Here is a 15,414-nt window from a genome sequence, read left to right as displayed (position 1 = left end):
CTTTTATCATCCAAGCATCCTGGACTTATGAAAATTAACAACAACAGCTCCTGATTTTTACCTGAGAGAGGAAAAAAGAACAACAAAGAAAAACAGGTTATAGGCAATGGCACAGTGATTACTCACCAAGCTCAGAAGTCAGAAAATAAGAGGAGTTTAGATCTCATTTCTTCCACTGCTTAGCTGTTGGATCTTGGCCAAACCATTTGATGATCCTTAGACTCTGTTATTTCACCCGTTAAATAGTTTATACAATCATTAGGATCTACTGAGATTCCTGTCTCATAGTGTCGTTGTGTCTATGAGGTGATTAAAAGTTTATTATTCTAAATGAATCGTTGCAATGCAACGTCTTAAGTACTGTGGTACTGTATTTATGTGGACTCTACATCAGCCCTTCATCTTCATTAAGCCCTACTGTGGCACTGTATCGGAGTGATGAAACTCATGTAAACTCCCCAAGACCGCCTCCTTTCTAAAATAAGAGGTTTGGAATATTGACTGATGATCCTTAACATCTCTAAAAAAAATGGTAGTGAGCCCAAGGGGAAACTGTACAGAACATCAGCCCATTGTTCTTTTAGAAAAATATTTAGATAATATCCACATAGACTTGGGGTGGGAAGTAGAATAGAAACAAAAGAGTAGAAAATAGTCAATCAAGCCAAGTAACTACTTATTTTAAATACATAAATATTTGGAAGCTAGCTAATAACTAAAATTTTTAAAAAATGAATCATTTCACAATTCTAGTAGTAAAATAGAGATGATATGGTTATCTGGTAACCTTAATCAATAAAAGTAACTAATCAGTATGATTTGGGTAGGTGTGGTGTCTCCAGTATACCCTTTAACTCTTTATTGTAATTAAAAGTTTAATTTAAAATTCAATTGAATTCAGTCAACTAATTTCTAATCAGTTGCTATGTCTTGCTTTTGTTTCAAAAGAAAAATTCACAGGTGTCTGTTTTCCCAAGTGGATTCTATAAACATGGCTGGAAAAATGTTCAGTGAGACACTAAGGAAATCTTATTTTAGTCACCCGTCAAATAAACAGAAACATTGCTAAGGCTGGAACCCATCAGTCCATCTGAAAAGGCTCAATTTCTCTTACATTTTGCATATTTTTAAAAATAAAAAGCACTTGTATTTCCTGGTTTGGGGTTAATACACAGTACGCATGAGTCACGTGCCTGGCATACCAGACTTCTACTTATAGGTCAAAGATACCACCTCTGCAGAAAAGCAGGAGAGGCAGAAAACAACTGCAACTATGCAAAAACAGGATTTCTAGCACCATTAAAATACGTGATGTGACAGCTGATGTGCTGCGCCGAAGCAGAGATCCTGCATAAACTGGGGCTGCTGTGTGCTGCTCCTTCAAAACCTGTGGCTTCCCCTGACCTTTATAAACTGGAGGAGGACATTGCATGGCCCTTCACATGCAGTCACTGCCGCAAAGCTGGAAAGTGTTGCTATGGCCATTATGCATCTGTGTATCTTATCAAAGTTAGGATCAAATACTTTGGAAGCCTCCGGTTTCTAGAAATGCTATGCAACAATAAGTAAAGGTGCAGGATTAGTATATGTGCATCAGAAAGATAAAAGTCCTTCTTTTGCAATCTTCTATGTACTTTTGTATTGTATTTAAGATTTGGTTTTGGTTTAAATAAAACAGCCCCCTTAAACCGGTAGCATTTAAACATGTTTCATGAGTCTCCAGTATGTACTATTATCAAAAAATGTATATGTTATTTATAGATATTTATACAAATATTTACAAATAGTAACCCAGATACATGTGGAAAACACTCGAGAGATACTGTGGTTATAGAAGTTATTTTATAGTATTCCCAATTTGTTAAAATTATCCTCCCATATTATTGTTAAAAGTTTGCATTTTATTAATATAAGAATAACTAAATCATTTCATAACTCACTTCCTCTCTTTCTTTAAAGGATATAAAGACCAAAGTTAAAAGAAATTGTGGCAATTAGTTGGTTGATTTTTGCCGTTTAAGCATAAAATATGTTGGAAAATGCTGAATGAATTCAGTGATACCACTAATTATTTTCCTAGAAATCAATAGATAATGTCATTAGCACAGACATAAACAGTGTTCAATACATTTATTAAACTGAATCTAACTTAGTTGAAAATAATCAACTGTTTCCTGGTCAGATTTTTATTATTCAGTTAGTAGCATTCTGTTTTTCAGTAGGCGAATGAATTCCTTTAAACAGAAGTAAACAACACACCTAATTAATGTAGATTGGTTTTCTAAATCAATAAACTACCAATTTTATAGATGTTCGCTTTTCCAACAGTTTTGATTTTATAAATAAAAGGCTTCTTTTAGAGACTTGAGTAAATTTGAATTTAACTATTATTTGAAGGTCTTAAGTTGATAAGTTGGTGTTTGTGTAAATTTAAACTGCACTGTTTTTCCTTATTTTCTTTTTTGTTTTTTTTTATTTTCAGTTCCAAGTTCTAATTCAGTGACATAGTCCTGAAAGATTTGCCACATAAAGTATAATATGTGAGTAAACAGAGATATTTTAAATAAAACATAACACAATTCATTTAAATCATTTTAATCAATGAAAATAGAAATACTGATATAGCATATAAAATAATTAACTTCTTCTATCTAGACTTTCTGTTACTAATAGAGATGGTGCCTTCTAACCAGTTTTACAATACTTACAGCAGCGTTTCTCTCAACTTCTTAAATAAATAGGAAGTTAAAGCACTGCACTTTCTCACATCATTTTATAACAGGACCATGTGCCATGGAAAAAAATCAGATACATTGATGCCATAACAGCAGTGAAACAAGATAATTTATAATCATAGGGGGAATTTGGTTAAATGAACAAATGTGCAAATGCATATAGACACATTTCAAGTTAAATTACTCTCATGGGCTCAATCCAGGTTAAAAATCTCACCAAATGCCTAGTTGGCATTTAAATTTCACTGTATGTGTTCCTTTAATACAATCGCCTGTGTAGGCTGTATTGGATGTTCGTGTTCTGATGTATTCTGGTGCTGTTTTGGAGAGAGAAAACCTAGCTTCTGGGCCCGAATCTTTCTATTACACAGTGACTGTTTCAGACCTCTGTGCTGATGTTTCCGATTCCTGGGAAGTTCTCTTTGCCACAGGGCGTGCCCTGAAACACATCAAAAGAACAAAGTTCTACAAAAGAAAAAAGAAACTCAAGTAGGCTTGAACATACAAAGAGAGCAAGAAAGAGATGAGAAAGGGGCCAGGCAGAGTGTTGAATACAAAATGAGTTCAACCAGCCCCAGGAGCTCTTCATCACTTACATTTATCTTATTCCGGGAGAGGGGCGTCAAAACCAGCCCTGACATAAACCACCCACTGCCATTGACTTTGACTCTGTGTGTGTGTGTGTGTGTGTGTGTGCGTGTGCGTGTGTGTACTGTGTATTATACATAAAAAGGAACAGATCTCATGAAGTATCACTGTTACCCCACAAGAATTTTTTTGAAAACACTTAAAAACACAAATTAATAAAGTCCTGAAGAAATAAATTTAGCATGGTTTTCACTTAACTAATCTATAATGCTTTCATGGAAATCTTCTAATTGTGCATTGCTTTAACATCTTTGCTGCAGTATTTATACTGTATACCTTCTCTACTTGTTATCATAAAGCATGTGAGATTTTCCATTCCTACTTGGAATATTTTGTACATGTTTAATATTTCAGGGTCAAAACTCTTGGTTAAATCTCTGCAACAAGATAGATTCTCTATGATAAATAAAAAAATTTAAAATGTAAATGGTCTGAAAAAGGAAGAAAATAAAAGAAATATTTTCTGAGCCTATGCTAATTCCAACTTTGAAATGTCCCTAAATTCTGACTCTCAGTGTTCTTCAAAAGTATTTCCAATTAATAAATCGTTCCAATAAATTTTACTATCCCACTGGAATCGTGATCTTAAATGTTTGCACAAATTTTCTATAGATAGAAAGTGTAATGTCAGGTCTGACAACACTTAGTCCTGCAACGGAACGTCATTTAAATTTTGCTGGTTCAGAGGTAAGTAAATTAACAGTGAATGGGAAGAGATAAACTTCAAAAAGAGAGAGAGAGGGAGAGAAAGTACTATCAAAAAGACTTTTCTTATTAGCAAGATTTAGAAATATTACATCAGGGGCACATTTAGAACTTCAGTATGAGTTTTTTTTGTCAAGAATGACTATTATAAACAGTAGGCTCAAGACTGTTTCTGATGCATAAGAAGTTATAATCTAACATGCTAATGTTAGCTTCCTAATACAAATCAATTGAATAGTAGTGTGTGTCTATCAATATTATATTTTATTTTGTGCTTACCTGAGACTTTCTAATTTCTCTTTTACTTGAGTGGTTCTAGATGACTTGTATGCTATCATTATAGTATAATAATTATTATGTGTTTCTTTTGTTAATTGATATTCAATATAAAAACTAAACTTTTTTTAAAAGATGTTTCAAAAGGTCATAAGCACATGTAGGTGTCAGGTTTGCTTAGTGGGCAATGCCAAGCATGGCTCCCACATGGCCTTACTTGAACAAAGGCTTTCAGTCAGCCAGCAGTCTGGATGAAAAGGTAGAGTCCCCAAGCCCTGTTTACATGTAGCAGAGTGTGCAGCCAGAACTTCAGTGGCTTTTTCAGCTCATTCATAGATGCCTTCTCTGTTTCAGTTTTCTTCCATTTTCTTAAGAAAATAAAATCATTCAAAATTTCAAACAGCTTGGAGTTTGAGGCAATTGTGTGCTTCTCCAATGCACCAGTATTATCAAAATAAAATTATACGATTCCACTCTCCTGTCAACAATAAATTACCCAGAAAGACCGTCTTGAGATAGAGCTCGAGCAAGAGAGAGGAAAATAGAAGTTTTAACGAAAAATCAAACAGGAGTTACAATTCTGAAAGTTGATAGTCTTGATCCAATTTTTTTTCTACCTTTAAAAATCAGCCTTATCTCAAATACACCACTCAAATTTACCATCTGATTTTATGTGGTTGAATTTTGGTTTTGCATACCTTGTTTGCGGTTGGCATTTAAACCACAGCAAAGTGTAAATGCAACAGTGGAATGGACACTTTCCTGAAGATTAAAAACCACGACAACATAAAACTCTACACCAGGGATTGCGTATGATATCTCCAAAGCAAAGAGTCATTAGAGCTTCAGTGAGTTGGTCAAAGTGAAAAGAAAGAAAAGCACCACACAGCCTCAGCGTGGCCCTCAGAATCCTACAGTTCAAACAATTGACCTTTAACTGCAGGCTTTGCAAGCTGAAGCTCAGGCTGGTCCACCGTGACGCCCCTGGATGCGATGGCCCTCTTAGCAGACAGTGACTTGCCTTCAGGTCACAAGTCCAGGCCAGTCAGTGTCTTAGGGGGGCCCTCTCTAGGCATCTCCTGGCTTCCTAAGGCATTATTCTGTTCTCACAGGGGGCGTCCTTCTCCACAGGACTGACGAGGGTACAGTTCAAACAACACATTAATAAACCATTTGAAAAGTCGACCATTTACTAAATCAAGGTCCAAGCTGCAGGAAATAGAATGTTGTCTTTTCTAATAATATATCGCACAATCATCTCAAAAGTCAAATATCTAAAACCCATCTCTTCTTCAAATGTTTCTGTGAAAACAATAAACATCCATCTCTTCTCCAGAGATGACCAGGGCTGAGAACACAGGCTCGGAGGTGGGATGCTACTTACTAACAGTGTAACTTTGAACAAATTTCTGAACCTGTCTAACCCGTTTTCTTACCAGGAAAACAGAGACAATAATAGTTCTTATCTCAGGATTGTTGTAGGGAACAAATGGGATTGAACCAGAGACTAAACCAAAGTGCCCAGCATAACCCTTAATAAATAAGCTTTAGCTATTATTATACTTTAAAAAATCATCTTTCACTTGTGCTTCTTGATCTTTCTTATCAGTCAGGTTCAGAGATCCATCCACTCAACACTGTGCCCTTTTCTCTTCCATTCTTAGAGCCTTGGTCTCAGAACCTTACTTCTTTGTAACTAGATTGCTTTAACAATAATTTCAGTTGATCCCCTGACCTAGTTTTACTTCAGTCCACCCTGTACATCACTAATAGTTTGATTTTGCACAAACAATGCTTTCTGTCCACCACTGTTAAAAATCTTTATTGATTCCTTCTTCCCCACTCCTCTGCCTGGTTTGCAATAGCCTACACATTCTAATTCTACCCAGTATTTCCTGATACAATATCTAGAGGGGTTTTTTATATTCTTTTTAAAAATTTTTTAATTGGAGTATCATTGCTTTACAATATTGTTAGTTTCTGCTGTACTACATAGTGAAACAGTCTTTATGTACACATAGAATCCCTCCCTATTTTCTATTGTATAATTTTTTCATTGATTTCCTCACATAGTCAAAAAATATTCACTGCAGGCCTACCATGGACCAGACATCAGGGATACAACGATAACTGGTTTCCAAAGATATGCAAATAAATAATATATTCTCCCTCTCATCAATTAGATTTATCACAGATAATAGATAATTAAGCAGCTTATTAAAATATACCAGGTAAGAACTCTGAAAGTATAGGAGACATTTTTTTTTTTAATTATACTGCTGTCCAACATTCTGTCTTTGAGCAGGAAGGCCTCAAGATATATTAAAATTAAATGAGTGCAGTGTAACAAGTATTGTTGGTCACACTATTTCATGCTTCCAGGAGCCATAGGGCCTTCAAAGTTTGTGTATTTTTGCCCTTAAGTAAAATTGCTGTTGACCTGTCAAAATTCTAGCTATCACCACCACAAAACCAGTCTCACCTCTTCCATGGTTTTTTCCTTCATTATTCTAATACTTCATCTTCATCCCTAGAACGATTATACCTATTAATCTGCATTACTTAACTTAGTACTTGGTTCTGTGGATTTTTCTGGTGTTTGATATTGTTTTGTGTATCATAGACTGATCTCTAATCAGATTCTGAGCCTGTTAAGGGCAGAATTCATGTTTTAAGCAAGTTTATTTCCTGTTTTCCAAAGAAGCCAACTTGATTTTAAAACAATTGTAGTAACAGATAATTAGTAATTAATTTATTTTTAATGGGGAAAGTGTCGATTTTAAAAATAAGTATTTTTTACATTACTTTCTAGTCCAGAATTCACTAAAAGTTGTTCCACATAGCAAATGGAACAATTGCTTTGTTCTACAAGTTCTATAAAATGCTAATAAAAATTGCTCAAAAACTTAGAAGTATTGGTGATATACTGAATTAAACATCATTGAATAAGATTATTTACTACAAGACTTCCTAGAGTCTGTAAAATGAGTCTACTCAAGTCTTCGAAAGAGGTAGAAATTATTCAGTGTACCCCAAATCTACTTAATGACAAAACCCATTTCTTGGAATTAGTGTTCACTGAGCTTACTTTGGGAAAAGTCTTCAAAAGTCTTTGGAGCTGATTTCTATTTTAAGCTTAGTCAAACCATGTGAATTGCTGAAATAACTGGTTATTTAACTCAATTAACTGGTAAGTGCTAACAATTCACTAATAATTTTTAGAAACATTTACTCTTCTCTAAATTCTATAACATTAGCAAAGATTTTGATAAACAAAAAATTGGGGCACAAATTCTAAAAAGAACATACAGGAAAGATCACAGTGATCCCTTGAAGCTGCCCAGAGTTAAGCTTCCTGATTTGTGCCTTTATTCAAGGATCTTTCTGTTGATCTAAATTTATATGATTCTGCTATTCAAAGGCTGAATTATGAGGTCTACACCCTTGGATTTTAAGAAAAAGGGAAGTTCTTTTCTTTAAAGCATCTATTTAAGTGGGTTGTTTAAAATGCATTTAACAACATCAAATTGATTAAAGGTTACAACTATAATAAGATTTATATATTTATCATTAATTGTGCTTAGTCATTTCCTATTCTTTGCGACTCCATGGACTATAGCCCGCCAGGTTCCTCTGTCCATGGGTTTTTCAGGCAGGAATACTGGAGCAGGTTGTCATTTCCTACTCCAGGGGATCTTCCTGACTCAGGGATCGAACCCGGGTCTCTTGTACCTCCTGCATTGGCAGGAGGACTCTTTACCACTGTGCCACCTGGGAAGTCCCATACTAATCACTAATTATTAGTGTTTTAAAGTTTATGCTGTAAAATTATAACTATAATTAAAAGTCAAGATCAGAGATTCAAGATTTAAGGAGACAGTTAAGATTTCTACCAGTAGAAATCTCTACTGACTCTCCTTTGAGGGTGATGATGACTTTATTTTCTGGTGAAGATATCCAAGGCCTCATCTAGTTCACCCAATGTATCCTGGGTGAACCCCAAGCCCCTTCCTGAAACAGATTCTATGGAACCAGCAGGCAATATGCTCTGCTTTCTTTGGGTGCTTGGAGTCCTGTGAGTTTTGCAATGGCTGTCATTAAGCTCCACTTTCCTTACGAGGGACCTTTAAAGTGGAGCCAATGCAGTATTCCTAGAGGTAGGACCATGGAAAGCCAGACCTTATCTGAACTCTACCTTGATGTGCCCTTATGCTTTATTTCCCACAGGCTTCATCCCTGCAGAATGAAACAACATCTGAAAGAAGGAATGCTTGGCCATTAAGACCATGTTTGAAGCTTGGCACCAGCACCTGGAGAAGCCAGGCATCCAGTCATGGCCTGCACCAGTCATCACAACTGGGAGGACCTCTAGATGACCCATAACCTCTAGCAGCACCAGGGCTGCTGACCTTTTTCCCACCTATTGTTTTCAGGACCCACTCGATCCTGAGTGCCCTAAACTGGTGAGCTGATGTATTATATCCTAAGTTAAAAATTCTTACTCAGTTCAAGGAAGTTGAACTCACCAGCTTGTGACATCCACAAATTTTTGCTGTAATCCACTCATAGAAGAGCAACAAGGTGACTACTGCTTTTAGCCACAGGTCGTGGGGTCTTACCGGAGCCGACCCACTCATCTTGGAGGGGTGCTTCTATGCAGTGGACTTCTTGCCTATGTGTCCTCGTCAGGAGCACTCACACTGGGGTCCAAGTCTGGACCACAGCAGCTTTGTCCTCCAGCTTCTACCTGTTCAAGGTTAAACGGTGTAAACTGTGGGTCCTGGGACTTCTGATGGCCAAGTGTCAAGAAGACCGACATGGAGGACTGAGGAGAATGTGCCTTGGCAGAACTGAACCAGAAAAAAAGACAAAGGCCTCTCCCAGACTTTATTGAGCCACTGGTGATTGTGATTAAATATCTTTGGAGAATTTTATCACTGAGCTCTCTCCATATTACTAAAACAATAGTATCTTCATATTTACCAAAATGAACCATCTTTCTCCATGACAAGAGACATTGCCTTTACCCCTAGTGCCCATCAAAAACCTACATCTGCATGGATTTCTGACTAATGTAGAGCTACCAGTCTGAATCCACATCTAGTAAATTTGTCATTGTAGACAAAGATCATTTGGATCATGAGATGACACCCCGGAATAGCAGTGCCTGTGCGTACTACCCACCATCGAAATAACTGAGTTTTCCCTATACCCAGCACCGCTTTCATCTATAATACCTCTTCTGGGCAAACCAATCTCTTACAAGTAAAGTATGGAAACATCTCATGAAGCATCTTAATTCCCTGTGAATTCAAACAATTCTTATGATGATATGTTATGTGCCCAGAACAACATTGACTTCTGAGTGTTCAGTGGTGACTGTGTTACAGTGCTTGCCCCTTAGAACTTTACATTCCAATGGGGAAGTCCGACAATTAAACAGAATGGTGAGTGCTAGACCAGGATGGGGATGACCACGAGAATTCCCACATCTCTGATCTTGGACCACCCAAGAAGCTCCTAGCTGCCCAGGTTGCCTCAGATGATCTCCTAATATGCCAAAGCAACCCAAAAAATTCAAGCCAACAAGCAGCAGTCCCCGGGGGAACCCCTGCAAGGGGTGATCATATGGATTCTGGTTACTAATGAATTGTTTCTAAGCCACCTGACTTTTCAGTAAGTTCGGTACTCTCTTACTAAGCGCCTTCCCCATTCTGTCATCAAACTGGTAGCCCTCAGGTTGTAGCTGCTCATAGGTGGAATCAAGCTATGAAGTTGGAAGACATGGCTTGGAGTCTGGGTCCTGGCACTTACCATGACTATGGACAAATCACTTAAACTCTCTAGTCTTTGGTGTCTTTCTTTGCAAAGTAAAATTGGAAACATGTACTATACCTACCTCACAGGGTTGTTGTGAGAATCAAGTGAAAATGTATGTGAAAATGTATGTAACTTTGTTATTTTTATCACCTCCATTTTCCATGGGTTCTTCCTCCTCCCTACCAAATACAATATTATACTTTAGCAGAAAAAGTTTTCTTACCACCTTCATGCAAGTGAATGGTACAAAGATGATGAAGTGTGTGCCCTCCTGGATATTTGGCTTCAGTCTAAGGATTTTGATGCCTCACAAGATGACAAGGATATAATTCAGAGGACCAAATCCAGGGCCCTATTGCCATATAGCCATTCCACCATTAACACACCACTGGACTTAGACACCAGTCAGCACTCTTGATGGAAGGCTTTCCCCAAGGCCATAGTAGAGAAGTCTCTCTTGGCCCCAGAGAACTAACCAGATAGCCATGATTCAGGGAGTCCTTTGGGCTTTGGCTACTAAAGGAATCACCAGCCAGGCCAGTGGAGAGCTTATCTCCTAAGACAGAATGAGAAGACTTTGTTACAAGGAGGCACTGACCCACTTAAACAAAACACAAGCAACCCCTTACTGCTCAACCTATTATAGTTGAGCTGGCAAGGGAAAATTCTAGACATTCATTTATAGCAAAGATTTGGTGACACATCCCTTCCTTAAGCACACTTTATCCTTAAGGCCAACCTGGCTCTTATCTCTCTGATTTTGACCTGTTTACTCCTTGTCTGTCTAACAGACCTGTGATAAACTGATAAACTGGCTTACAAGTCTCATGTATCCCCCTTACACACACACACGCACACACACACACACACACACCAGTGAGGAATCCCACCCCTGTTTCTTATCCTACCCACATGGCCAAGCCCTAGCCTGGCCTTCTGTTTCTGGTGATTCAAAATGGATTTTGGATTGACTAATCTAATTGGAGTCCAATCTCAGTGAAGTAGTCTATCCCAGTTTGAAACACTGACTCTATTTTGGTCCTGAGTAGAAGTCTAAATAAACTATCTATGGAGCCATTGATACCCAGCCATCCTCTAAGGGGAAAAAAAAAATGATTTCATCTTTCTACATAAAATATACTTCTCCTAAACTAAGAACATATTAGCATGTACCTCCAGGGACAGCATAAAGTTTCTATAAAAGATCTCTTGAGTGAAGGGAATGATGATTATATACCAAAAGATGAGACAGGATTAGCATCCCAGAATCTCTGAAGTAAGATCTTAAGTCTGAAATAGGAAATTTCAACTATAACTCATTCCTCAGGTTCTCAAGGCAAGGAAAGAGGAATTTTAGGGAAAACACTGATTGTGTCAATTTCCAAAATGTTTTTAAATGTGATGAAAAATAATTCACAGTCTTCTCCTAGCTATATGTCCAGAATAGCTGAATCTAATATGCCAACTCAGTGAACTGAGAAATTCACAAATCCTTTCTTTAGGCGGTAACATTAAAATTTAAGACTTAAAAAAAAAATCAAAGATAATTAAAACAGTGTTTTATAGTTTACAGTCACCACTTGCTATGGGAAGAGAGCCAGGGAGACTCAGAGTCCCAGCCACCCAAGGTCAGAGGCACTGAGCCAGAGGACCCAGAGGAGAGCAGGCCCATGCCAGGAAGAAAAGCTGTTGCTGAAATGACAGACCAAGCATATGAAACAAGATGATCTTCAGGTCATGGTAACTGAGAAAGAAGAATAGACTGATCCAAATTGAGAAGCAGATTAAGATGTTGGAATTGGTATCAGGACAAATACGACTGGGCAGGAAATGGAGTCACCTACAGCCGCGCCATGTCTATCTTACAGTAGCCTTTCTTATGAGTTGCAATATGACATCCTAGTTTTGTTTGGTTTGTTTTTTTCAGAAGTAACATCCTGAGTATCACTGATCTCTCTTACATAACCAGCCCAAAATAGAAAACCCTTCCTTACCTGCAGACATACCTTTTACCATCTTGGTTGAAATAATTTGCTTTCTCGGAGAGTTTTAGTTTTTTCATAAATCTTTGATAAATTATTTTATCAATAAAAATTTCTCATTAAATAATTTCCCTGGTTGAATTTTAATTCCTTCTTTGGTGATTAAAATTGGTAATAAAAATGAACGACTTTAATAGTTTGTCTGTCCTTGCCTGTCCAAGGCTATGTGAGAGGGAAAGGATATCCCCTCATAGGTTACACGTTAGTGAGCTGGAAACAGTTAAAGCCAAACACCAGGGGAGGACAGCCGAGGGGATGTTTACTCATGACACACAAGGAGCATTGCAGTTTAACCTTCATCTGCAAACTGTATCTCTGTAAGAGGCACTCAGTTCTCTCACTGCCCCGCATCAGGATGCAGACACACTGCCGAGTGAGATACAATGCACGGGACAGAAAAGAAAAGTGTAGGCAGCGTTTCGCAGAAAGAGGTATCTGAATGCAGAGATCAGCCACTCCCCATTGCTGGCAGGAATGCCAGGCTTTTCAGAAAATCACATTAGAAGTTCCAGCAGTAGATGGAACCCGGCCAGTACACACAATGGTGGGGAGCTGGGGGAAGCTTTGTAATTAAACACTGAACTCTGAATACTTGCAAGCAGACTAAGAACCCTCTCCTGTTGTCAACAAGGGCTGATTTTTTTAACTGGACCTAGTAAGACACGAATACGTGTGGGAAATAAAGGAAGTCAGTGGATTGCAGCCGTCAGGTTAAGAATGAAGAAGATAGTCTGAATGGTACTTAGAGAGATCACAAGCTCCCTAGCATGAGAGACTGGAAGTGACTACAGAGGAGCATCACTGTGTGTCCTTCCCAAGATGATGTATATATATTTACACTGAAATTGACTGCCTAGTAAATTGCAGTTGGCTCTTGTCTTTTGTGTCAGTTCAGTTCTTCTCTATGGAGTCTTTTCATGGTCTTTATAAAGTCCAGAATTTATAAAGAACTCTTCAAAGCTAACAGTTACCTGTTAGTATCTGAACCAGATACTGATGATTACTATCAATATTCTAGAATGACCAAGCCAAATAAGCAAGCAGATCTTTACTTAAATAAAATATATTTCAAACAAAATATATACAAATTACAACAGGAAGATGTAGTACCATCTCTGTCACAGCAGTCCCTAATGGAATTATAATCTCAAATTTCCCATCTTCACCACAACAAAGCTAAATTTCTGTAAACTGAAAATCTGCATTTTTTTTACTAGATCAAAATTTGGCAGCAACTAAGCAGTATTTTGAAGGAACTAGTAAAGTTAAACTCCTTGAAGACATTCTTTCCTTCAATTTATATAGATTGAAAGCCATCCATCTTCTAGATACTATGATAAGTGATAGACATCACATAGCAAAATCATGGAGTTCACACTCCAGGATGAGAAAAAGATATCAAACCAATAATCTTACCAAGGATTAATTCCCTGAAGGAAAGGATAAAATGAGCGTGTATAACAAAGAAAACTGACCTAGTTGAGAAGGTTTACAGGAAGAAGTAAAAAGCTTTTGCTAAAATAAGAACAATGAGAAGAAGTTTGGGGGATAGAGATGGGGAAGATAGAACACATCAGGCAGAGAGACCAGCTAGCATCCTTCATTGCTTCATAGAAAGCAAAGTTCATCTGAGAACTAAAAGCCAAGGTGACTGATGTAATGAAGACAGGTCCAAGGAACTGGAGCTCTGAAAACAAAGGTAAGAAAGGTGGAAGGAGAGTCCTAGAGGTGGATACAAACCACCTATGCAGAGTCTTAAATGCCACACTAAGGAAATTTATCTTCAACCTAAGAGGCTCCAGAAGCCGCTGCAGGTTTTAGCAAGAGTCAAGTCATACGTTTGTGTGCCTTGTTGCTTTGTTGCACACATAGAGAGTGCTCAGTACATACGCATTGAATAAATTCCAGAAAGTTGTCTTCTCCACAAAGTATCCCAGAGAACTGTTATTATGTTTTCCTAAATTAAACTGCTTATCAGAATCGTAACTCAGAAACTTCCCTGTAAAGAGGCTTTCTGAAATTTATATTCAAATGGTGCCAAGAGTGTCATTATTACCACCTGATCATGTGCATAATGCATCCAGGGATACTGTCTTTAAAACAGATACAAAAATTGTCTCAGTAACAGTCATACTGATGAAAATATTTTGGAAGCATCCATAAAAGTAAATGAAATGTCCATTACTCTTTACTTCTCTACTGGGGGGAAGCTCAATTTGGAATGAAAAGAGGTGTTACAAGAGCCTCAGAAACATCGAGATGCCCTGACTTGCCTGCACGCCAATAGCACAGTAGGTTGTGTCTCCTCTTTCAACCCTGCCTTTACAGATACCTGGTGCCTCCAACAACTTCACATGTGGGGACTAGGGCAGAATCAGTCTTCTCCTTGGCTTTCCCTGCAGACTAAGTTATAGGCTTCCTCAGTTCTGCTAAATCAATGATCACTGGTCCATCTATTTCCAGTTGACATCTTTCATTTGTTATTGTCTCTTTAGCCATTCTCTTCGTTCCATGGGTTTATATATTTTGTGTCCTTTTTCTGTTATATTAATGATGTTTGAGGGAGGTATCTGTGTGTTCAATCTGAAACAGTTAACTGGAACTTTCTTATTGTTCTAACTTGCATTTCCTGGTTGAATATGTTTTTCATCTTTATGAATCATTTTTACTACTCCTTCATGAACTACCTGCTCTTATCTTTTGGCTGTTTTTCTATCAGGAACTAGACATTTTCTTATCAAGTTTAGTAATTCCTTTTTATATTATGTCTATTAACTCACTGTGTGTAAAACTTGTTGCAAATACTTTTTCCAATTTATCATTTACTTTTAACTTCTATGATTTTTTGTATGTGAAAAATGTTCCTTCAGTTTTTATGTACTATTGTTTGTGGAACTCTTTTATTATTAAAATTACTGTTAATTTAACATTTTAAATTATTTCATTAATTATTGAATCTTCCAGTGATTTTATGCATAGAATGCTTACTTAGCCTGATGTCAGTAAAACACTTACTTGCATCACTTTCTAAATATGTTTATAATTTCCCATTTTTATATTTAACTTTTAATTCATCTCCAACTTATCCTGTCACATAAGACAAGGGGAGATTTAAGGAATTAATTGAGAAATATAGCACATATACATAAAACATAGACATAGATTATGAATAATTTAACAAATCATTT

General features: G+C 37.2%; 1 protein-coding gene across 2 annotated transcripts in view; it reads left to right on the top strand.

Annotated features, from left to right (window-relative positions):
* GRID2 (glutamate ionotropic receptor delta type subunit 2) overlaps nt 1-15,069 on the top strand; it is a 1,644,075-nt gene extending 1,629,006 nt beyond the window's left edge. Inside the window, exons 16-17 of one of the 2 annotated variants that reach the window (XM_027544061.1) lie at nt 2,483-2,540; nt 8,592-8,677. In XM_027544061.1, the coding sequence (XP_027399862.1) occupies nt 2,483-2,503 (21 nt within the window). In that variant the 3' untranslated portion in view covers nt 2,504-2,540; nt 8,592-8,677. Of the gene's footprint in view, nt 1-2,482; nt 2,541-8,591 lie in introns of both variants that reach the window. The other variant, XM_027544060.1, reaches the window with a different exon arrangement.
* Nucleotides 15,070-15,414: the final 345 nt, after the last annotated feature.

This window comes from Bos indicus x Bos taurus, chromosome 6 (assembly GCF_003369695.1).
Source record: "Bos indicus x Bos taurus breed Angus x Brahman F1 hybrid chromosome 6, Bos_hybrid_MaternalHap_v2.0, whole genome shotgun sequence".
Taxonomy (NCBI): Eukaryota; Metazoa; Chordata; class Mammalia; order Artiodactyla; family Bovidae; genus Bos; species Bos indicus x Bos taurus.
The sequence above is the reverse complement of the archived record's forward strand: the minus strand, read 5'-3'. Positions and strand labels throughout refer to the sequence as shown.